General features: G+C 37.5%; 1 protein-coding gene across 3 annotated transcripts in view; it reads left to right on the plus strand.

Moving 5' to 3' along the window:
* The first annotated feature begins 495 nt into the window (after positions 1–495).
* micall2a (mical-like 2a) overlaps positions 496–24,784 on the plus strand; it is a 46,722-nt gene continuing 22,433 nt past the window's right edge. For 2 of the 3 annotated variants that reach the window (XM_062049380.1, XM_062049382.1), the window contains exons 1-8: positions 496–660; positions 758–946; positions 1,111–1,159; positions 10,204–10,345; positions 14,690–14,850; positions 14,935–15,041; positions 22,991–23,395; positions 24,537–24,679. In XM_062049380.1, coding sequence (XP_061905364.1) covers positions 804–946; positions 1,111–1,159; positions 10,204–10,345; positions 14,690–14,850; positions 14,935–15,041; positions 22,991–23,395; positions 24,537–24,679 — 1,150 coding nt within the window. In that variant the 5' untranslated portion in view covers positions 496–660; positions 758–803. The other variant, XM_062049381.1, reaches the window with a different exon arrangement.

Raw genomic sequence — 24,784 nt, forward strand, 5'->3', positions numbered from 1 at the left:
TATATATATATAGTATATATATATATATATATATATATATATATATATATATATATATATATATATATATACATATATACTATATATATATATATAGTATATATATAATAAAATAAAATAAAAAATATATAGATAGAATTCACTGAAAGTCAAGTATTTATTTTATGTGTAATACTTGAATTTCAGTGAATTCTTGTTATAAATATACTCCTCCCCACTTAACCCCGCCCCCCGACCCTGCCCACCTCAAAGGGGTCTCAAGGTTGGCAAGTATGCTAATTTGACATGAAGACAGTATGAATACTTTTAGATATTTAGGGAAAGCTAATTAAAAAATGACTTTTATCTATAATTATGATAATGATTTCCGGTTATGTTAGGCCCACCACTGCTGTATTTAGATATATTTCGACATACCAGGAAGCTAGCCCTTTTAATGGTGTACTGAGGCTAGTAACATTTATTAAATTATTTAAAAAAAAAAAAAAAAAATCATAACTTTTTTTTTGTATGTTATGTTATTCTTAAGAGTATCGCTGAATTAAGTTTCAATATTTTTTTTAGCACATTATTTTTCTACGTCAAGTCCCACTTTTAAACTTGTGACGAATCAGCGGGCGAGGAACTCACACTCCGCTCTCGCCTCATTGACTCAGTCAGGTAAGGAGAAGCAAACTAGACGCAGCTGCGGCGTGACGCTCCCCGAACCAAACCTCCACAAAAGCTGCGTTTTTTTCTCCACCCTCCCTCCCTCCAGCCGCCTCCTCCATTTTCTAAACATTTTTGGCGACTTTAGTGAGCATATGTCGGCCGTCCAGGCGTTGGAGCAGTGGTGCAGGTGTGCGTGTGAGGGCTACAGTGACGTCAGCATCAGCAACATGACGTCATCCTTCAGGAGCGGCCTGGCCTTCTGCGCCCTCATCCACAGACACAGACCTGACCTCATGTAAGTTCTGCACAACTTGTTTTTCCCAATTCAACAACCATCCATCCATTTTCTACCGCTTTTCCCTTTAAAAATAATTGATGTGTGTTATATAAATTCTGCTAAACTTTGTTTTAAATTCAACACCAATGCAGAGAAATATTATTTGTGTTGTTTGTGTTCAGAGATTATGAGTCTCTTCGCAAGGAGGACGTGTTTGACAACAACAAGCTGGTGAGACATCTCATTGTTCAACATTTTAAACAAGTCGGACAAAAAAAAGTGTTTTGCGACACTTTGTGTGGCAAAAAAAAGTAATATTTATTATTATTGCTTTTAGACTCCGGAATGTCATTTCATGTTTTTGTTTAGTCGTGTTCTGTTTAGTTTTGGACTCCCTAAGTTCCTGTTTCCGGTTTGTTTCGGTTGCCATGGGTGCTGATTGGTTTCACCTGCCTCTGATTAGTGTTCGGCATGCTCACCTGCGGCAGGGCACTAATCCGAGAGTTATTTATTCGGTCTGGCTTGTATTTCCGTGGATTGTTTATGAGCAATAACACATGATGTAAGTGTCTATTAGCCTACTATCAAAATGACTAAAAGTCTTATATAAGTGTTATAATGAAGGCAACACATGATGTCAGTGTCTATATTAGCTATAGTAGCCTACTATCAAAATGACTTTAAAAGTCTTATGTAAGTGTTATAATGAAGACAACACATGATGTAAGTGTCTATATTAGCTATAATAGCCTACTATCAAAATGACTTTGAAAGTCTTATATAAGTGTTATAATGAAGGCAACACATAATGTAAGTGTCTATATTAGCTATATTAGCCTACTATCAAAATGACTTTGAAAGTCTTATATAAGTGTTATAATGAAGGCAACACATAATGTAAGTGTCTATATTAGCTATATTAGCCTACTATCAAAATTACTTTAAAAGTCTTATATAAGTGTTATAATGATGGCAACACATGATGTAAGTGTCTATATTAGCTATATTAGCCTACTATCAAAATGACTTTGAAAGTCTTATATAAGTGTTATAATGAAGGCAACACATAATGTAAGTGTCTATATTAGCTATATTAGCCTACTATCAAAATGACTTTGAAAGTCGTATATAAGTGTTATAATGAAGGCAACACATAATGTAAGTGTCTATATTAGCTATATTAGCCTACTATCAAAATTACTTTAAAAGTCTTATATAAGTGTTATAATGAAGACAACACATGATGTAAGTGTCTATATTAGCCTACTATCAAAATGACTTTAAAAGCCTTATATAAGTGTTATAATGAAGACAACACATGATGTAAGTGTCTATATTAGCCTACTATCAAAATGACTTTAAAAGCCTTATATAAGTGTTATAATGAAGACAACACATGATGTAAGTGTCTATATTAGCCTACTATCAAAATGACTTTAAAAGTCTTATATAAGTGTTACAATGAAGGCAAAACATGATGTAAGTGTCTATATTAGCTATATTAGCCTACTATCCAATCCAATCCAATCCACTTTATTTATATAGCACATTTACACAACAAAAATGTTTCCAAAGTGCTGCACAGCCATGTTAAAAACAATATTAAAAACAATATTATGCTACACCAATGACTGAATAAAAACAAAGAATAAATGAATAGAAAACCAATACAGAGACAATATAAAAAATAAATATGATTAAAATCGATTTTTAAAGGGTAAAACCAATTAAAACAGTAAAATAGACATCAAAATTTATTTAAAAAAAACACACAGGACAACAGTTATATAAGTCTTATAATGAAGGAAACACATGATGTAAGTGTCTATATTAGCCGACTATCAAAATGACTTTAAAAGTCTTATATAAGTGTTATAATGAAGGCAACACATGATGTAAGTGTCTATATTAGCCGACTATCAAAATGACTTTAAAAGTCTTATATAAGTGTTATAATGAAGGCAACACATGATGTAAGTGTCTATATTAGCTATATTAGCCTACTATCAAAATTACTTTAAAAGTTTTATATAAGTGTTATAATGAAGGCAACACATGATGTAAGTGTCTATATTAGCCTACTATCAAAATGGCTTTAAAAGTCTTATATAAGTATTATAATGAAGGCAACACATGATGCAAGTGTCTATATTAGCTATATTAGCCTACTATCAAAATGGCTTTAAAAGTCTTATATAAGTGTTATAATGAAGGCAACACATGATGTAAGTGTCTATATTAGCCTACTATCAAAATGGCTTTAAAAGTCTTATATAAGTATTATAATGAAGGCAACACATGATGCAAGTGTCTATATTAGCTATATTAGCCTACTATCAAAATGACTTTAAAAGTTTTATATAAGTGTTATAATGAAGGCAACACATGATGTAAGTGTCTATATTAGCTTACTATCAAAATGATTATGTCGCAGGCTGAAGCAAATCTTCGTTGACAGAAATGTCAAAAAAAATTTAAAAACAAAAAAACTGGCAGCTCAGGTGCCAAAATTTAACTGTTTTTTTTATTTACAGTAAAAAAAAAGTAATGTAAATTTTACAGTAACATTCTGGCAACCAAGCTGCCTTTTTTTTTTTTTTTTTTTTTTAACCAAAAAACTGTGATGAGGTGGCGACTTGTCCAGGGTGTACCCCGCCTCCCGCCCGAATGCAGCTGAGATAGGCTCCAGCACCCCCCGCCACCCCAAAAGTGACAAGCGGTAGAAAATGGATGGAAAAACAGCAGTACTGTTTTTCCATTCACAGTAATATTATTTTTTACATTAAAAAAAAAATTAAAAAAAATCTATTAATAAAATGCATAAAATAATGGTGTAATAATAGTATTCACTGTTAGAAGAGGCCCTCTGGGGCCAAACATGGCCCTCCAAAACACTGGTACATCCCCCTAGGCCCTAGTGTTTCTGCCTTCCCAGCGTTTTGTGTCCACTTGGTCTGGTTTTGTTACATTTACCTCCCAAGTCCCAAAGCTGGGGACTTTTTCCCAATATTATTTTGAGGCTTTGTCCCATTTTTTGCCGCTTCCTCTCGAGGACGCCCTCAGTGCACTGTGAGCGTCTTCTCATGGAAGTTCACTTCCTGCAGGTCAGACACTCGGACCAAGTATTCCGAGGTTTTAGGAGTGGCGAGGATGCTCCTCGTAAAAGAAACCCGAGTTCGTCCCGGTAATGGACACCCTTGTATTTTCCATGAAGTGTCACGTTCCCTTCTAGCGGGTCTTGTTAGATAACACACCGTGGTGTGTGTCATCTTGTTAGCTCTTTAATGAGCGTGTCCCGGCTGGATGCTAAACAATGCTCCATCCTGCTTACCCTGCCAGCGGAGCACAGGAAGTACACTATTCCGTTGTTTGGACTATTTAAAGACCAATGTTCTGTCTGACTCATGACGCATGAGACTGGAAGTTCCATCCATCCATTTTCTACCGCTTATTCCCTTTGAGGTCGCGGGGGGTGCTGGAGCATATCTCAGCTACAACCGGGCGGAAGGCGGCGTACACCCTGGACAAGTCGCCACATCATCGCAGGGGTGGGCAATTAATTTTTACCGGGGGCCGCATGAGCGACCCAAGCATTCCTTGAGGGCCACATCGACAATATTTCAATTAAATTTTGCTCAATATTATTTTATATATATCGTAAGATAAATAATAATAATTAATAATAATAATTTCCTTTAGCCTAACTTAACTTTATACAAAAGCAGATTGCTTTTGATGGTTTTATTTTCATGTATAATACAATGCAAAAATGTCCATTTCTGTCCCTTTATCCTGCATCCTCTTTAAAAGTCCAACATTTTTCCCCGTCAGATTTGGACAACCATCTGTTGCCACACCTTGCGCTCCCAACAGGTATAAAAGAAAGGGCATCTCTATCCTCCTTCAAAACCGCAATAAAAGTTCACCTCCAGGCAGCTACAACCCTAAACTAACACCCTCCCCGGATTGCTAATAATCAAATGTAAACAATCAAATGCAGATACTTTTTCTTTTTCTTATGCCTTCTGATCTCTCTCTCTCTCTCTCTCTCTCTCTATGTCCACTACTTGATGTCCATATCTCTCCCCCCCCACCCCCCCCCCTCCACACCCCTGATTGTAAATAATGTAAATAATTCAATGTGATTATCTTGTGTGATGACTGTATTATGATGATAGTATATATATGATAGTATATATCTGTATCATGAATCAATTTAAGTGGACCCCGACTTAAACAAGTTGAAAAACTTATTGGGGTGTTACCATTTAGTGGTCAATTGTACGGAATATGTACTTCACTGTGCAACCTACTAATAAAAGTCTCAATCAATCAAAACCTGCCAGCTTGTCCCATTTCAGTCCTAACATGTCCAAACACGCATTTACCTTATGCTAGGTTCACACCAACGGCGCTTTGACGGCGCTTTAAAGCGGCATGCAAAGCGGCGTTATAGCGTAACAAAGCCTGATTAAAGCGTGAGGGTCCTAATGGATCGTGGGAAAGCTTGTAGTGAAGCGGGACATGCGGCAAGTTCGCCAAAAATTTTTAAACGGTTTAAAAAAAATTCTGCGCTCTGTCAAGAATGGAATAAAGCGCCCAAGAGCGTATCAAAGCGTGACAAAGCTCAGCAAAACTTGACTAAAAGCGTAGGAAAGCTTAACAGATCTTGGTTCAAAGCGCAGACCCCTACAAATAGGAAGTGACTGTGATATTGACTAGTGACATTGAAACTTTTATGTAAAACCAACACAGGATTACTTGCATCATTGCCTTTTTTATACGATGATCATTGTTTCTGTACTTCTGCTGTTTGATGTTGCAGTTTGACATTACTGTCTATCATTTTTCTGTATGAAAATGTTAATAATAAAGAGAATGTGTTACGTTTCATAAAAGAAATGCCTTTTATTATTTTCAACTAGCATAAGAAATGAAAGATAGATATTTATTAAGATGACAAAAATAAAAGAAATGAAGATATAAAACATAATGTAATGGAAAAAAAGAGAAATTGAAAAAATAAATGAATATAAAAAATGGGTGGATAATTGCCTTTTATTATTTTCAACCAGCATAAGAAATGAAAGATAGATATTTATTAAGATGACAAAAATAAAAGAAATGAAGATATAAAACATAATATAACGGAAGAAAAGAGAAATTGAAAAATAAATGAATATAAAAAATGTGTGGATAATTGCCTTTTCTTATTTTCAACTAGCATAAGAAATGAAAGATAGATATTTATTTAGATGACAACAATAAAAGAAATGAAGATATAAAACATAATATAACGAAAAAAAGAGAAATTGAAAAATAAATGAATATAAAAAATGTGTAGGTAATTGCCTTTTATTATTTTCAACTAGCATAAGAAATGAAAGATAGATATTTATTAAGATGACAAAAATAAAAGAAATGAAGATATAAAACATAATATAACAAAAAAAAGAGAAATTGAAAAATAAATGAATATAAAAAATGTGTGGATAATTGCCTTTTATTATTTTCAACTGGCATAAGAAATGAAAGATAGATATTTATTAAGATGACAAAAATAAAAGAAATGAAGATATAAAACATAATATAACAAAAAAAAAAGAAATTGAAAAATTAAATGAATATAAAAAATGTGTGGCTAATTGCCTTTTATTATTTTCAACTAGCATAAGAAATGAAACATAGATATTTATTAAGATGACAAAAATAAAAGAAATGAAGATATAAAACATAATATAACGGAAAAAAAAGAGAAATTGAAAAAATAAATGAATATAAAAAATGTGTGGATAATTGCCTTTTATTATTTTCAACTAGCATAAGAAATGAAAGATAGATATTTATTAAGATGACAAAAATAAAAGAAATGAAGATATAAAACATAATATAACGGAAGAAAAGAGAAATTGAAAAATAAATGAATATAAAAAATGTGTGGATAATTGCCTTTTATTATTTTCAACTAGCATAAGAAATGAAAGGTAGATATTTATTAAGATGACAAAAATAAAAGAAATGAAGATATAAAACATAATTTAACGGGGAAAAAAAAGAGAAATTGAAAAAATAAATGAATATAAAAAATGTGTGGATAATTCCCTTTTATTATTTTCAACTAGCATAAGAAATGAAAGATAGATATTTATTAAGATGACAAAAATAAAAGAAATGAAGATATAAAACATAATATAACGGAAAAAAAGAGAAATTGAAAAATAAATGAATATAAAAAATGTGTGGATAAATGCCATTTATTATTTTCAACTAGCATAAGAAATGAAAGATAGATATTTATTAAGATGACAAAAATAAAAGAAATGAAGATATAAAACATAATATAACGAAAAAAAAAGAGAAATTGAAAAATAAATGAATATAAAAAATGTGTGAATAATTGCCTTTTATTAATTTCAACTAGCATAAGAAATGAAAGATAGATATTTATTAAGATGACAAAAATAAAAGAAATGAAGATATAAAACATAATATAACGGAAAAAAAGAGAAATTGAAAAAATAAATGAATATAAAAAATGTGTGGATAATTGCCTTTATTATTTTCAACTAGCATAAGAAATGAAAGATAGATATTAAGATGACAAAAATAAAAGAAATGAAGATATAAAACATAATATAACGAAAAAAAAGAGAAATTGAAAAATAAATGAATATAAAAAATGTGTGGAAAACAGTATACTGAGTTTTTCACATTTTTTTTCTTATTTTTGTTGTAACAATGCACAACAGAGCTTGATAATCGTGTCAGAGCCTGATTTAAAGCGTCAGGATCGCATCAAAGCGTAATAAAGTTCAATAAAGCGTAATAAAACGTATCAAAGCGTGATTTAAAGCGTATCAAAGCGGGATCAAAGCGTGAGGAACGGTAACAAAGCGGCAACTAATTCGTATCAGAGCGTATCAGAGCGTATCAAAGCATAACATTACTTCAGAGATCGGGATATTCGTGGAAAAATTGCCAAAAATGACGGCGCTTTGCTCGCCGCTTTAAAGCGCGGCAAGCGCCGTTGGTGTGAACCAGGCATAAGTGAACAAGTCATTACCTGTGGTTGTCTCTTTAATTGACATCATGGCTGCCAGCTACTCCGTGATTTGAAAGTCTGCAGTTATCCCGCGTAAGAAGATGAGCAGCTGGGCGGTGTCACGTACATCGCAGCTCTCATCCAAAGCCAGCGAAAAACAGTCAAAGACGGCCGTTCTGTTCTTCAGCTGAAGCCCCAAGTTTCTAGCGATGGTCTCAACCCGCCTCGTTACAGTGCGTCGGGAGAGTGACACGTTCTCAAATGCGACCCTCTTCTCCGGGCATATCAGTGCAACAGAGTCCAATAAGCACTCCTTAATAAACTCTCCGTCAGAAAACGCCTTACTTTTTCTGGCGATTTTGTGAGAAATTACGAAACTTGTCCTGACGGCTGCATCTCTGGGGGTGTGAAATATGGCAAAAAGTCCTTGTTGAGTTTGCAATTTTACCATCAACGCATCAGCCTCATTTGCGCACGCTTCATCAGACAGATTCCGGTATTTTTCCTCGTGCTTCGTCGTGTAGAGGCGATTCAAATGATATTCTTTAAACACAGCAACCTGTGTACCACAAATTAAGCACATGGCTTTACCTTTAATTTCTGTAAATAAATACTTGGCAGTCCATGTCTTGATGGAAACACACCATTCGTCATCAACTTTTGTTTGAACTCATAACCTACCGATCTCAGGGCGAAGCACACTATTCCGTTGTTCGGAGTATTTAAAGACCTCTGTTTTGTCTGACTCATGACGCATCAGTGTTTCCCATAAACTGCCAAGATACCTGTGGCGGTGGGGGCGTGGCTATGGGCGTGGTCACCATGACATCATCGAGTAATTTGCATAATTTACTACAATGATATGATTTTCTCTAAAAAGGCTCAAAAAATGTAAACTTACTAATTAATAACTGTTTTGTTTTAAACATCCATCCATCCATCCATCCATTTTACAATATAATTACAACTAGGGATGTCCGATAATGGCTTTTTGCCGATATCCGATATTCCGATATTGTCCAACTCTTTAATTACCGATACCGATATCAACCGATACCGATATCAACCGATATATGCAGTCGTGGAATTAACACATTATTATGCCTAATTTGGACAACCAGGTATGGTGAAGATAAGGTACTTTTTAAAAAAATTAGTAAAATAAGATAAATAAATTAAAAACATTTTCTTGAATAAAAAAGAAAGTACAACAATATAAAAACAGTTACATAGAAACTAGTAATGAATGAAAATTAGTAAAATTAACTGTTAAAGGTTAGTATTATTAGTGGACCAGCAGCACGCACAATCATGTGCGCTTACGGACTGTATCCCTTGCAGACTGTATTGATATATATTGATATATAATGTAGGAAGCAGAATATTAATAACAGAAAGAAACAACCCTTTTGTGTGAATGAGTGTAAATGGGGGAGGGAGGTTTTTTGGGTTGGTGCACTAATTGTAAGTGTATCTTGTGTTTTTTATGTTGATTTAATTAAAAAAAAACAAAAAAAACGATACCGATAATAAAAAAAAACGATACCGATCATTTCCGATATTACATTTTAACGCATATATCGTCCGATAATATCGGCAGGCCGATATTATCGGACATCTCTAATTACAGCACTTTATGTACATATTTATATACAGATTTGAACAATAAGTTATTCACTGAAATATATTTGTGGTTCTTACAAAAAATATATCTTATAAAAATATAAAAGCTAAAATGTCTCTTAAAGCTCTGCCCCTTTAATTAGTGCATACTAAATAATTTAACTTTAGCCTACTACTACAACCATATTATTTACCAGCAACATAAAGTGAAACAGAGGCAGAGGTGTCCTGCCACAGTCAGTAACAAATAAACAGAAAACAGTAGTGGTGGTAGATAGACACAGAGCTTCATCAAACATCTGATCCACTGAACAAAGAGCTCCAAAAATCTTGATCCTACACTTCTCTTTTGTAAAGCTGGACAGGACCAAAAAAAAAAAAAATAATAATAAAAAAATAAAAAAAATAAAAAAAACATTTTTTAAATTAAAAAAAAAATAAATAAAATTAAAAAAAAAAATTTAAATTAAAAAAAAAAAAAAAAAAAAAAATTTTGTGGCGGCCTTAATTCTTTCGTGGCGGTCCGCCAAAAATAAATGAATGTGTGGGAAACACTGCGCATGAAACTACAGACAAATGTCAGTGTTTGTTTTTTCCCCCCCTCTTCAAGGCCTTTCAGGTGGCAGAAGAGAAGTTGGGAATCCCGGCGTTGTTGGACGCGGAGGACATGGTGTCTTTAAGGATCCCGGACAGACTCAGCATCCTCACCTACGTCTCCCAGTACTACAACTACTTCAAAGGACGCTCGCCCAGTGAGAACACAACTAGTATTGAAGTGGAGTGTGTGTAGGTCAGATAACCAGACTGTGTACGCAAACAGGGTTTCTGTAGGTCTTTAGAAAGCCTTACAAGTCAGTATATGAATTTTGCAAAAATCAAGGTCTTAAATGGCATTAAAAAATATTAAATACGATGATTGGGAATCAACAAGACAACAAAACAAACCACACAACCCAGTTTTTCCAATCAGGGAAAAATACTGCATTTCAAGATGTTCAATATTTATTGAAGTGCAGTTTTTGTTAACATAGATTGATAGTCCATTTAATTGTCATGTCTGTTCATTTAAGTCAGGGGTGTCCAAACTTTTTCCACTGAGGAAATTTAAGCATGCGGGGGCCATTTTGATATTTTTCATTTTCAAACCATAACAAAATATATGGATTTTTATTTTTAACCTTTAGAGCTCCCGGGGACCATAAAGGGTCTCAGTCATTAAAAAATAAAAAAATAAGTAAAATTATTATTATTATTTTTTATTTAACGCTTACAGTAAATCTCTATATCAACTTCAGGTTGATAAAAAGTAAAAAAAAAAGAAAAAAAAAGGTTTTATGCCTTTTCTGTCAAAGACAACTTTGTTTTTTATAGCAAAACTGGAAATATGCAGTATTTAGTAATTAGAGCCCTAAAAGATCAATAATGCAGGACACCATTGATTTTAATTCTTTAATATTTTTGAGAAATCAATGAAAATATTAATAAAATCCCACTAAATATGTTTGGGATCCAAAAGGTGCCCCACTCATAAAGTGATACATTTTTATTAATTTTTTTTACTCTCAACACTTAAGTTACGAGATCAAGTTCAGATATATCTGTCGATTTTACGTTTGAACTATTATTTTTTGTTTGTTTTTATGCTCTTTTGTCAGAGAAAACTTTGATGTTTTTAATATGGAAACCACAAAATATATGCAATCATTTTTCCACATAAAACATTTTAAAGTGAAATTTTTGAAGTAATTGGAGCCTTGAATAGGTCAATAATTCATTATAACTTTTTTTTTTTGAGCAATGGTAAAAAAAAGAAAAATAAAGAAAGACAAAAGAATAAAAACAGCCTGCATGGCAGCTTTGTGTCAACATTGCAACTTTTTCTCGTTACATTTCACCTCATTTCACTTTTTTCAATGTTTTTTTAAATTTTTGCAATATTATCAATTTTTGCAGAATGTGTGGCGGGCCGGTAAACAATTAGCTGCGGGCCACAAATGGCCCCCGGGCCGCACTTTGGACATCCCTGATTTAAGTCAGTTCAAATCCCGGCTGAGTCGTACCAAAGACTATAAAAATGGGACCCGTTACCTCCCTGCTTGGCACTCAGCATCAAGGGTTGGAATTGGGGGTTAAATCACCAAAATGATTCCCGGGCGCGGCCACCGCTGCTGCTCACTGCTCCCCTCACCTCCCAGGGGGTGAACAAAGGTTTGTGTCATGTTTGTCCTCAAACAAAAAACATACTAAAACAAAAAAAAAAAAATTTAACACCGTATTTGTGCTTGTAAACTGCATAACGTAATTTTACCAAGTCATCGAACTTCAATATTTTTGACTCAATAAATAAAGGGTTTGTATGTTCTCTATGGGCATCTGGTCAGGATGCCACCCGAACGCCTCCCTAGGGAGGTGTTTAGGGCACGCCCGACCGGTAGGAGGCCACGGGGAAGACCCAGGACACGTTGGGAAGACTATGTCTCCCGGCTGGCCTGGGGAACGCCTCGGGATCCCCCGGGGAGGAGCTGGACGAAGTGGCTGGGGAGAGGGAAGTCTGGGCTTCCCTGCTTAGGCTGCTGCCCCCGCGACCCGACCTCGGATAAGCGGAAGAAGATGGATGGATGTTCTCTACATCCAACATGATGGATCAGTCTAATTCGGGGGTCGGCAACCCGCGGCTCTAGAGCCGCATGCGGCTCTTTAGCGCCGCCCTAGTGGCTCTTTGGAGATTTTTCAACAATGTATGAAGAATGGAAAAAGATGAGGGGAAAAAAAAATCTATTTTTTTGTTTTAGTATGGTTTCTGTAGGAGGACAAACATGACACAAACCTCCCTAATTGTTAGAAATCACACTGTTTATATTAAACATGCTTCACTGATTCGAGTATTTGGCGAGCGCCGTTTTGTCCTACTAATTTTGGCGGTCCTTGAACTCACCGTATAGTTTGTTTACATGCATAACTTTCTCCGACTTTCCAGGACGTGTTTTATGCCACTTCTTTTTCTGTCTCATTTTATCCACCACACTTTTAACGTTGTGCATGAGTTCACAAAGGTGAGTTTTGTTGATGTTATTGACTTGTGTGGAGTGCTAATGATAATCAGACATACCGTATTTCCTTGAATAGCAGCCGGGGCGCTAATGAATTTAAAACCTCTTCTCACTCCTGCGCTTACCAAAAGCATGCGGAATGGGCAAGCATGCGCTAATTATTTTAAAACCTCTTCTCACTCCGGCGCTTACCTTATCATGAGAAGCACATTTAATAAAAAAAAACGTTATTATGGTCTTACCTTTACTTATAAATGAGTCCATGTGCAGCTGCTTCTGATCAAAAGCAGTCTTCCTTATCTTTCTTCAGTTTTAAAAGTCTCTCTGTCTCGATGGAGATATTCCTTTAATTATTACCTCCTGCTTCGATTGAAAGTCCAGTTTAGAAAACTGTTTTATTTTAGATATGTAATCCTCCATGTTAAAAGTGCAAGCAAACGATCGCTGCTCACGCTTGCTGCTTGTTGTCTTCTGCAGTACCAGTAGTCGCAAGAAGGATCACTAGCGCCCTCTACCACCAGGAGGCGGGAGTCATTTAATGACTCATATTTGACCCGGCGGAAGTGCCAAGCATGCGCTAATTATTTTGTGAAACGAGCTTGACCCGGCTGTAATTCTAGGCAGGCGAATACTATATTCCCGGCGGCAATTCAAGGAAATACGGTATTTGGTCACTGCATGACTGCAAGCTAATCGATGCTAACATGCTATTTAGGCTAGCGATATGTACATATTGCATCATTATGCCTCATTTGTAGGTATATTTGAGGTCATTTAGTTTACTTTAAGTCGTCTTAAATTAAATGTATATCTCATGAATCATGTAATATGGCTTTTATTTTTTTGCGGCTCCAGACAGATTTGTTTTTGTATTTTTGGTCCAATATGGCTCTTTCAACATTTTGGGTTGCCGACCCCTGATCTAATTGATCCTTTTTTGTAACACGGTGAACGAATGAAGCGCACATTTCTAGTTATTTCCCCACATTTCTGCACAATAACTCCGACATGTAACACTAGTGAGCAGTAGAGCTTCAAGCGAGTGTTTCTGCTTAGGGATGTGCGTATCGATCCTGTGGTATCGATATATCGATACTCACACGCTACTCATTTGGCATCACTTTTCTGAAAAAAAGTATCGATATAAACCAAAAATCGGCGTGTGGGTGGTGCAAGCATCACTTTCAGATGTTTTTGATGACTTACTTAACTTACTATGTGCTGGGACAGCCCTGTATACCTGGCAGAGTATAGAGCTGGCCCAGTCACGTGACAGGAGACAGCCAATGAGCGTGGTCAACGTGCAAGCCGACAGCGATGCAGCCAGGCATATCCAGTGTTGTCCAATTGCTGACTTAAAACAGGCATTGTTTTTTTTAGTAATGTTTACTGAATATTTTTGTTTAAATGATTATCCTAAATTCAAATAATTTCCACACAGGGGAATTTACTGTTAGTTGAGTATTTAAAACAAGATAAGAAAGAGATACAATTTGGAGATTCTTCATCTTTGCATTACAGCTTTATTTTTTTCCAAGAAAATCTTGAATATATGATTGAATGTGATTTTGGTTTTAATCTGTAACATCATTTCTTACATTTCGAAAACATTAGCCAATTTCATATTTCATTAATTGCTAATTATATCACAAACTTTAAAAAATAACTGCAGATTCTTGCAATTCGGATTTGACTGTTAATTGGAAAGCCCTAATATTTAATTATTATTATATATAATATATAGTTATTATTATATATAATATTTAATTTATTTTTCATATTTATGTTATTTATTTAAATTTTACTTTTATTATAATAATTTTACTTTTATTATATATGGACCATAATAAATGTGGTATAAATGGTCTGTATTTGTCTTGTGATTTGTCTTAAATAATAACAATAGTAGTAATATTTTTGACTGACAAAAAAATTGCCAATAAGAAATTATTGGTATCGGTATCGATGAAAATGCAAGAAAAAGTATGGGTATCATATCGAATCCTAAAAGTGTGGTATCGCCCATCCCTATTTCTGCTTCCTCAGTGGGAGGAGTCAAGAGGCCGGCGGGGGGCTCCAAGGAGACGCCGTCAGAGAAGAAGAATCTCCCAGTGGCGGTCAAAACCAAGACCGCCATCAAGAGTCCGGCCCCTCCCACCGTTGCCGCCACACGGACGTCGCCCGAGCTGGCAATTACCGCAGCTCAGGTCGGTTTACGGACACTTCATTAGGAACGGCCTATTGAGCCAGGTCCACTTTTTTCGTTCGACGACGGTTGTTTCTTTTCACAGAACAAAAACGGCACCCTGAACAGCAAATGCGCGGCGTGCAGGAGCCACGTCCATCTCGTCCAGCGCCACTTTGCCGAGGGCAAACTCTTCCACAGGAGCTGTTTCATGTAAGGTAACCCCCACTGACCCCGTGACATATTCCACGTTGAACACGGCCTGCATTTGACCAGAAAATAGAGTGTACCGTATTTTCCGCACCATAAGCCGCACCTTCAATGAATGGCATATTTCAAAACTTTGTTTACCTATTAGCCGCACCTACGCTACGCTAAAGGGAATGTCAAAAAAAACAGTCAGATAGGTCAGTCAAAAAGGCATTAGAATACATAAAGTTACCTGCAGAAATCATGGGAAATAACCTTTGGTTAATTTAACTCACTAAAAAGTAAGTAACAGTCACGCAGTGACCGAATATGCCTGATTAGCACTCCAACAAGTCAATAACATCAACAAACCGCACCTTTGTGCGTTCACGCACAGTATAAAACTTTTGGTGGACAAAATGAGGACAAAGGAGTGAACGATTTGACGCGTAAACAAACTGTTGCGTCACAGTCCGCACTACGGTGAGTTCAAGAACCGCCGAAATGAGTAGGACAAAACGATGTTCCCCAAATAGTCTCACCAGTGAAGCACACACACAAACATATTAAAACGTGGGCTTTCTAACAATTGGGAAGGTTTGTGTCATGTTTGTCCTCAAACAAAAAACATACTAAAACAAACGAAAAAAAATTTAACACCGTATTTGTGCTTGTAAACTGCATAACGTATATTTTTGACTCAATAAATAAAGGGTTTGTATGTTCTCTACGGGCATCTGGTCAGGATGCCACCCGAACGCCTCCCTAGGGAGGTGTTTAGGGCACGCCCGACCAGTAGGAGGCCACGGGGAAGACCCAGGACACGTTGGGAAGACTATGTCTCCCGGCTGGCCTGGGGAACGCCTCGGGATCCCCCGGGGAGGAGCTGGACGAAGTGGCTGGGGAGAGGGAAGTCTGGGCTTCCCTGCTTAGGCTGCTGCCCCCGCGACCCGACCTCGGGTAAGCGGAAGATGATGGATGGATGTTCTCTACATACAACATGATGGATCAGTCTAATTCGGGGGTCAGCAACCCGCGGCTCTAGGGCCGCATGCGGCTCTTTAGCGCCGCCCTAGTGGCTCTTTGGAGATTTTTCAAAAATGTATGAAGAATGGAAAAAGATGAGGGGGAAAAAAATCAAGTCAAACTTTAATAATATATTACAAACCAGCGTTCTAACAACTCTGTTCACTCCCAAAATGTAATGTGCAAATGTGCAATCACAAAAATAGTAACACTGGAAATAGTGCAGAGCAATAGCAACATCAATAACTCAACGTTGCTCGAACGTTAATGTCACACAACACACAAAATAAACATTTAAAGCTCACTTTCTGAAGTTATTACTCATCCACAAATCCCTCGAATTCTTCTTCTTCGGTGTGCTTCACTTGTTTTTTGACACCATCTATAACAGGGGTCACCAACCTTTTTGAAACCAAGAGCTACTTCTTGGGTACTGATTAATGCGAAGGGCTACCAGTTTGATACACACTTAAATAAATTGCCAGAAATAGCCAATTTGCTCAATTTACCTTTAACTCTATGTTATTATTAATAATGAATGATATTTACACTTAATTGAACGGTTTAAAAGAGGAGAAAACACGAAAAAAATGACAATTAAATTTTGAAACATAGTTTATCTTCAATTTCAACTCTAAAATTCAAAATTCAACCGAAAAAAAGAAGAAAAAAACTAGCTAACTTGAATCTTTTTGAAAAAATTAAAACAATTATTTATGGAACATCATTACTAATTTTTCCTGATTAAGATTAATTTTAGAATTTTGATGACCTGTTTTAAATAGGTTAAAATCCAATCTGCACTTTGTTAGAATATATAACAAATTGGACCAAGCTATATTTCTAACAAAGACGAATCATTTTTTCTAGATTTTCCAGAACAAACATTTTAAAAGAAATTCAAAAGACTTTGAAATAAGATTTAAATTTGATCCTACAGATTTTCTAGATTTGCCAGAATATTTTTTTTAAATTTTAATCATAATAGGTTTGAAGAAATATTTCACAAATATTCTTCGTTGAAAAAACAGAAGCTAAAATGAAGAATTAAATTAAAATGTATTTATTATTCTTTACAATAAAAAAAATAAATTTACTTGAACATTGATTTAAATTGTCAGGAAAGAAGAGGAAGGAAATTAAAAGGTAAATAGGTATATGTGTTTAAAAATCCTAAAATCATTTTCAAGGTTGTATTTTTTCTCTAAAATTGTCTTTCTGAAAGTTATAAGAAGCAAAGTAAAAAAAATAATGAATTTATTTAAACAAGTGAAGACCAAGTCTTTAAAATATTTTCTTGGATTTTCAAATTCTATTTGGGTTTTGTCTCTCTTAGAATTAAAAATGTCGGGCAAAGCGAGACCAGCTTGCTAGTAAATAAATAAAATTTAAAAAATAGAGGCAGCTCTCTGGTAAGTGCTGCTATTTGAGCTATTTTTAGAACAGGCCAGCGGGCTACTCATCTGGTCCTTACGGGCGACCTGGTGCCCGCGGGCACCGCGTTGGTGACCCCTGATCTATGATGTGGACGCGCATGGACTCGTAGATCAACAGGGGATGGAGCTGCGTGAAAAAAGTCACCCGGTCTCTTCGCTCATTTTTTCTTCAACCATCCATCCCTTCGAGTTAGCTTTTATGATGGAAAGTTCTCTTTTGGCAAGGTCTTCCTTTTGAATATCACCGTGGGTGGAAGTTTCTGGCCGTTAGCATGGCAAGCTAGAACCACAGTGAAGGACGACTTCAGATTCCCTGTGGTGCGAATACCGTAATTTCCGGACTATAAGCCGCACCTGACTATAAGCCGCACCAGCTAAATTTAGGGGAAAATACAGATTGCTCCACATATAAGCCGCACCCGACTATAAGCCGCAGGGTTTTGATGTGTAATTAGCGTAGTATATAGGGGTTCCTGCTACCACGGAGGGGATTGTCGGGACAGAGATGACTGTTTGGGAACGCAAAGCGTCCCATTTATTAACAATAAATCTTTCAATCATTCAATTTAAACTTTCACATCTTTGACATGGCGAACAGCATTCGTGCAGAGTACAAATAATACAACGGTGCAAAGTAATACAAAGTGCTCGCCTGTACGTTATCAAAATAACCAGCCTACCGGTATATGAAAAGTCAGTCTTTAATCATTGTGTCATCGTCTTCCTCCTGCGTACTAAAACCACCGAAATCCTCTTCGTCGGTGTCGGAGAAGAACAGGCCGTAAATAAGCCGCACCCTTGTATAAGCCGCACCGTTGTATAAGCCGCAGGGACCAGAACGAGGGGAAAAAGTAGCGGCTTATAGTCCGGAAATTACGGTATTCACCGTATGTGCTCCCGTTGTATCCACAGTGCGGTTCACAGGAATATCAACAGTCAGTGGAACCTTTATGGCGTCACATTAGTACCAAAAATCCAAGCGCGTAAAAACTGTTATCGCGCGCTGATTCTCCACTTCGTGCGCGCGCGCGACACCCTTTTGCGGGCGCGTGGTGCCTTTGTGCGCGCGCGCTGTCTCGGTCTGTGCGCTGTCATGTTTCATTTTGGTACTTTGGGGGCGGGCATGCTTAGACTGCCCCTTCTTTCTGATTGGCTTTGAAAAATTAAAATAAAAAAATATATATACAACTTCAAGTAGGTTGTAAAAAAAGGCAGATGAAGTGAAACTAAAGCAATGCTTTTCTTTCCACTCTCTCATGCACACAGATACTCATGTTATGAGAAGTATATTGTTTCAAAAATATTAACATTAATTGTTGATATTTTAAACATCTTTCAGATTACATTGCTCGAATTCAAAAACCACTTTACTACACAAATATTAGGCCCAATGTGCAGGATTATTCTATTAGTATTAGTTATTTTTATGTTTTATCATATCTTAGCTTATTTTTATGTTTTATCATATCTTAGCCTATTTTTATATGGTCTTATTATATTTATATTTCAGTTTTTATTGTATTTTATTTTATTTTATAGTTTTTCATATTGTAGTTTATTTTTATGTTTGATTATATCTTATCTTATTTCACATTATTTTTGGACTTTTACCTGATGTGTATTTTAATTATTTTTAATCCATGTATTTGATCATCTAGTGTTTCCTCAAAGAGCCCTCTGGATCTCCACGTCCAGAGGGTTCCTGTGATTGGCTATTGTCATTGTGTTGTTATTATTATTGTTGTTGTTGTTGTTTGTTTATTTTTATGTACATGTTTGACTGTCTTCATGGGGTGTGGGTGTTATTTCTCATTTTGTTTTTAACTATGTAAAGCACTTTGAGCTGCATTTTAAATGTATGAAAAGTGTTTTTATAAATAAAAATGTATTATTATTATTTTTAGTAATAGTACCCTTACAATCACTCCAAACCAGTTCAACAACTTACCTCTTTTTCAGCCAACATTTTTTTATCCACTTCTTCCTCCACAAATCTTGATACATATTGACGATGACCCGCCCTGCTATACTTCTGATTGCTCAAAGCCAATCAGAAAGAAGGGGCGGTCTAAGCATGCCCGCCCCCAAAGTACCAAAATGAAACATGACAGCGCACAGACCGAGACAGCGTGCACGCAAGAAGGCGCCGCGCGCGCGCACGAAGTGGAGAATCAGCGCGCGATAACAGTTTTTACGCGCTTGGATTTTTTGTACTAATGTGACGCCATAAACCTTGTACGTGTGTCTCTTAGTAGGAGCCATTTTGTGGTCTTTACAGAAACACACAAATGAAATGAAACGTAATATCCGCGCGCTTCTTCTTCTTCTACGGGGGCGGGTGCTCACCTTGGCGGTTGCTTACAGTAGAAGAAGAAGCGCTTCCTCTTCTATGGGGGCGGTTGCTTACCGTAGAAGAAGAAGCGCTTCCTCTTCTACAGGGGAAAAAAGATGGCGGCTGTTTACCGTAGTTGCGAGACCTAAACTTTATGAAAATAAATATTAATATTAATCCATATATAAGGCGCACCGGGTTATAAGCCGCACTGTCAGCTTTTGAGAAAAATTGTGTTTTTTAGGTGCGGCTTATGGTGCGGAAAATACGGGAGTAGAATTTCTGACCTTTGACCTCTATTTCATGTCTGTCAAGAATGTACGCTCATTTAATTTCTCTTCTATGCCGTGCCATTGAATGGACCGGGTGTGGGACAAAAGTGAATATTAAGTCGTGCCAACCTGTCCACAGATTGTTTTGATTGTCTAAGTATGATTAAGAGATCCGAGGATGTTGCAAAAACAAACATGTCGAAGACCACAAGAGTGACGCACGAAGAGACAGATAAAAATGGCAGGAGTCCGGGACTCGAGAGAGATTGCTTTTTGTGAGTCCTCCGGAGGACGGCCATTTGTTTGCAGGGACAAAACAATCCAACTTATGCACTTTTGACTATGAGAAAATAAACTTGTCGTACTAAATTCACTTTTGTTGCTGTTTAAGCTCTGGACAATCCACTACAAGAGAAAAGCTGTTCTATTTATATAGCGCTTTTCTCTAGTGACTCAAAGCGCTTTTACATAGTGAAACCCAATATCTAAGTGACATTTTAAACCAGTGTGGGTGGCACTGGGAGCAGGTGGGTCAAGTACAAACCCCGTTTCCATATGAGTTGGGAAATTGTGTTAGATGTAAATATAAACGGAATACAATGATTTGCAAACCATTTTCAACCCATATTCAGTTGAATATGCTACAAAGACAACATATTTGATGTTCAAACTCATAAACTTTATTTTTTTTTGTTGCAAATAATAATTAACTTAGAATTTCATGGCTGCAACACGTGCCAAAGTAGTTGGGAAAGGGCATGTTCACCACTGTGTTACATGGCCTTTCCTTTTAACAACACTCAGTAAACGTTTGGGAACTGAGGAGACACATTTTTGAAGCTTCTCAGGTGGAATTCTTTCCCATTCTTGCTTGATGTACAGCTTAAGTTGTTCAACAGTCCGGGGGTCTCCCTTGTGCTATTTTAGGCTTCATAATGCGCCACACATTTTCAATGGGAGACAGGTCTGGACTACAGGCAGGCCAGTCTAGTACCCACACTCTTTTACTATGAAGCCACGTTGATGCAACCCGTGGCTTGGCATCGTTTTGCTGAAATAAGCAGGGGCGTCCATGATAACGTTGCTTGGATGGCAACATATGTTGCTCCAAAACCTGTATGTACCTTTCAGCATTAATGGCGCCTTCAAAGATGTGTAAGTTACCCATGTCTTGGGCACTAATACACCCCCATACCATCACACATGCTGGCTTTTCAACTTTGCGCCTATAACAATCCGGATGGTTCTTTTTCACAGTTTCCAAAAACAATTTGAAATGTGGACTCGTCAGACCACAGAACACTTTTCCACTTTGCATCAGTCCATCTTAGATGAGCTCGGGCCCAGCGAAGCCGGCGGCGTTTCTGGGTGTTGTTGATAAATGGCTTTGGCTTTGCATTTGAGTTTTAACTTGCACTTACAGATGTAGCGACCAACTGTAGTTACTGACAGTGGTTTTCTGAAGTGTTCCTGAGCCCACGTGGTGATATCCTTTACACACTGATGTCGCTTTTTGATGCCGTACCGCCTGAGGGATCGAAGGTCACGGGCATTCAATGTTGGTTTTTAGCCTTGCTGCTTACGTGCAGTGTTTTCTCCAGATTCTCTGAACCTTTCGATATTACAGACCTTGGATAGTGAAACCCCTAAATTCCTTGCAATAGCTCGTTGAGAAATGTTGTTCTTAAACTGATGGCTTTGATGCAGTACCGCCTGAGGGATCGAAGGTCACGGGCATTCAATGTTGGTTTTCGGCCTTGCCGCTTACCTGCAGAGATTGCTCCAGATTCTCTGAACCTTTTGATGATATTACGAACCGTAGATGGTGAAATCCCTAAATTCCTTGCAATAGCTGGTTGAGAAATGTTGTTCTTAAACTGTTTGACAATTTGCTTGCGCATTTGTTGACAAAGTGGTGACCCTCGCCCCGTCCTTGTTTGTGAATGACTGAGCATTTCGTGGAAGCTGCTTTTTATACCCAATCATGGCACCCACCTGTTCCCAATGAGCCCGTTCGCCTGTGGGATGTTCCAAATAAGTCTTTGATGAGCATTCCTCAACTTTCTCAGTCTTTTTTTGCCACTTGCGCCAGCTTTTTTGAAACATGTTGCAGGCATCAAATTCCAAATGAGCTAATATTCGCGAAGAAAATACAAAGTTTTCCAAATCGAACGTTAAATATCTTGTCTTTGCAGTCTGTTCAATTGAATATAAGTTGAAAAGGATTTGCTAATTATTGTATTCTGTTTTTATTTACCATTTACACAACGTGCCAACTTCACTGCTTTTGGGTTTCAATATATTTTCTGTTGCAGAACAAACCTATTTTTTATAAAATCCCACTGTTTATATTAAACATGCTTCACTGATGAGAGTATTTGGCAAGCACCGTTTTGTCCTACTAATTTCAGTGAGCCTTGAACTCACCGTAGTTTGTTTACATTTACAACTTTGGTAACACTTTAGTATGGGGAACATATTCACCATTAATTAGTTGCTTATTAAAGTAATAAAGACTTAATTTAGAGTTATTTGGAGACTAGGGGAACATATAAGGGTTAGGGTTACTATTAAGCAATAATTCTGAGGTTATAGAGGGAAGTGTCAGGTTCAAAGACTGATGACATCTATTAAACAGACAAAGAAGCAATGAATTAAACAGGCATCAAATTCCAAATGAGCTAATATTTGCAAAAAATAACAAAGTTTACCAGTTGGAATGTCAAATATCTTGTCTTTGCAGTCTATTCAAGTGAATATAAGTTGAAATGGATTTTCAAATCCTTGTATTTTGTTTTTATTTACCATTTACACAACGTGCCAACTTCACTGGTTTTGGGTTTTGTAAATAACATATTTCTCTGCCTTTAAAAGGTCTGTTCTAACGCTGACGTCGGTGTCTTTCAGATGCTGCGAATGCTCCGGGACTCTCCACGCCGGAGGCTACAAACCCGGTAAAGATCCGGACACTTTTGTCTGCAAAGTCCACAAGGAGAAGAGTACCAAACACTCCTCCGAGGCTCGCGTTAAGTCCGAACCAGGGCCGTTGAACGGTTCCATCCAGCTCGAACCGCAGCCCCGCTCCGTGGTCAAGCCGGTCCACGCTGACCCCCCGACTCACTGCTGGACATCCTCGGCGCGGAAGACTCAAGCGGCCCGTCAGAGCTTTTTCCTGGAGGCTTCGACGGCCGACTCCGCAGAGCTCTGGGGAAGGCCAGAAGTGGACTGGGGCAGAGCTGTAAAGAAACCGGCAGAGCAGAACTCCAACAATAACAACAAACGTCTGTTTTCTGTTCGCTCAGCAGAGAAACGGTGAACACCGCTGATTCCTTTAGCCCAGGGGTCGGCAACCCGCGGCTCCGGAGCCGCATGCGGCTCCTTGACCACTCTGATGCGGCTCAGCTACATACATGCCGACCCCCCCGATTTTCCCAGGAGATTTATGGATCTCAGTGTCCCTCATAGATTACTCCCAGGGAAAAAATAATCCTATTTACACTCTAATTACTAAATAAAGGGCGTGCCCTAATTGCACTGCAGTAATTGTCCTCTAGAGCATTTACATACAGCGTGCCAGTCCAGCCACATGTTGCATGTTGTTATTACTTGCACACACAGGAGACAGCAAAGCATACTTAGTCATCAGCCACACAGCTTACACTGACGGTAGCCGTATCAAACAACTTTAACATTGTTACGTTACAAATATGCGCCACACTGTGAACCCACACCAAAAAAGAATGAAAAACACATTTCTGGAGAGCATCCCACCGTAACACAACGTAAACACAACACAACCATTACCCAGAATCCCATGCAGCCCTAACTCTTCCGGTCTACATTATACACCCCCGCTACCACCAAATCCCCCCACACATCAACCCCCCCCCCCCCTCTCCGTGCGTTGGTTGAGCGGAAGAGTTAGGGCTGCATGGGATTCTGGGTATTGGTACCGTCAGTGTAAGATGTGTGGCTGCTGAGTTAGTACGCCTTGCTGCTCACTTACGTGAGCAAGCTGAAATTGCATTCTACGTGTGGTCGAGCAGGTACACTGTTAGGGCAGACTGTAGAGGGCGCCAAATGCAGTGTCATCACGCTCTGATATTCGGGAGTATTCCCGGGAAAAATGAGAGGGTTGGCAAGTATGACGCTATCAAGCGCCATTCATTCAAAACTGGCGGGCTGCACTAACATCAAATTTCCACATTAAAGTGCGTGCCGGTGCGTGTGTCGGAGACCCCTAGTTAACATAGCACAAAGCGTTTAAGCTTTGTATGTGGTGTTTTTCATTTTAAATTTTAAATTTTTTTTTTGTGGCTCCCATTACTTTCTTTAATTTGTGAAACTTGCCAAAATGGCTCTTTGAGTGGTAAAGGTTGCCGACCCCTGCTTTAGCCCTACTCGTCTGTTTTTTTCCCCTCTCATTTACACTGCAATTTGTCTCATCCTGTAGCTTTTTTGCGTCCAATCTGTCCGAGAACACGAGTCTGCAAATGGTCGACTGCAGGAAAAACGTTGAACGCGCCAACAGAGAAGAATCTCCGTGTCCTCCAGCAGTAACTCGCGACAACATGACGCAACCAACAGCAGCAAAAGGCAAGCAAATTCATTTTCTCGAGCTGTTTACTTAGTGGCACGACAAGTCACCCGGTCTCACCCACATTCGTACAAAAACATGCACTTTGCCAAGGTTTCCACACA

Source organism: Entelurus aequoreus, linkage group LG06 (genome assembly GCF_033978785.1).
Source record: "Entelurus aequoreus isolate RoL-2023_Sb linkage group LG06, RoL_Eaeq_v1.1, whole genome shotgun sequence".
Lineage (NCBI taxonomy): Eukaryota > Metazoa > Chordata > Actinopteri > Syngnathiformes > Syngnathidae > Entelurus > Entelurus aequoreus.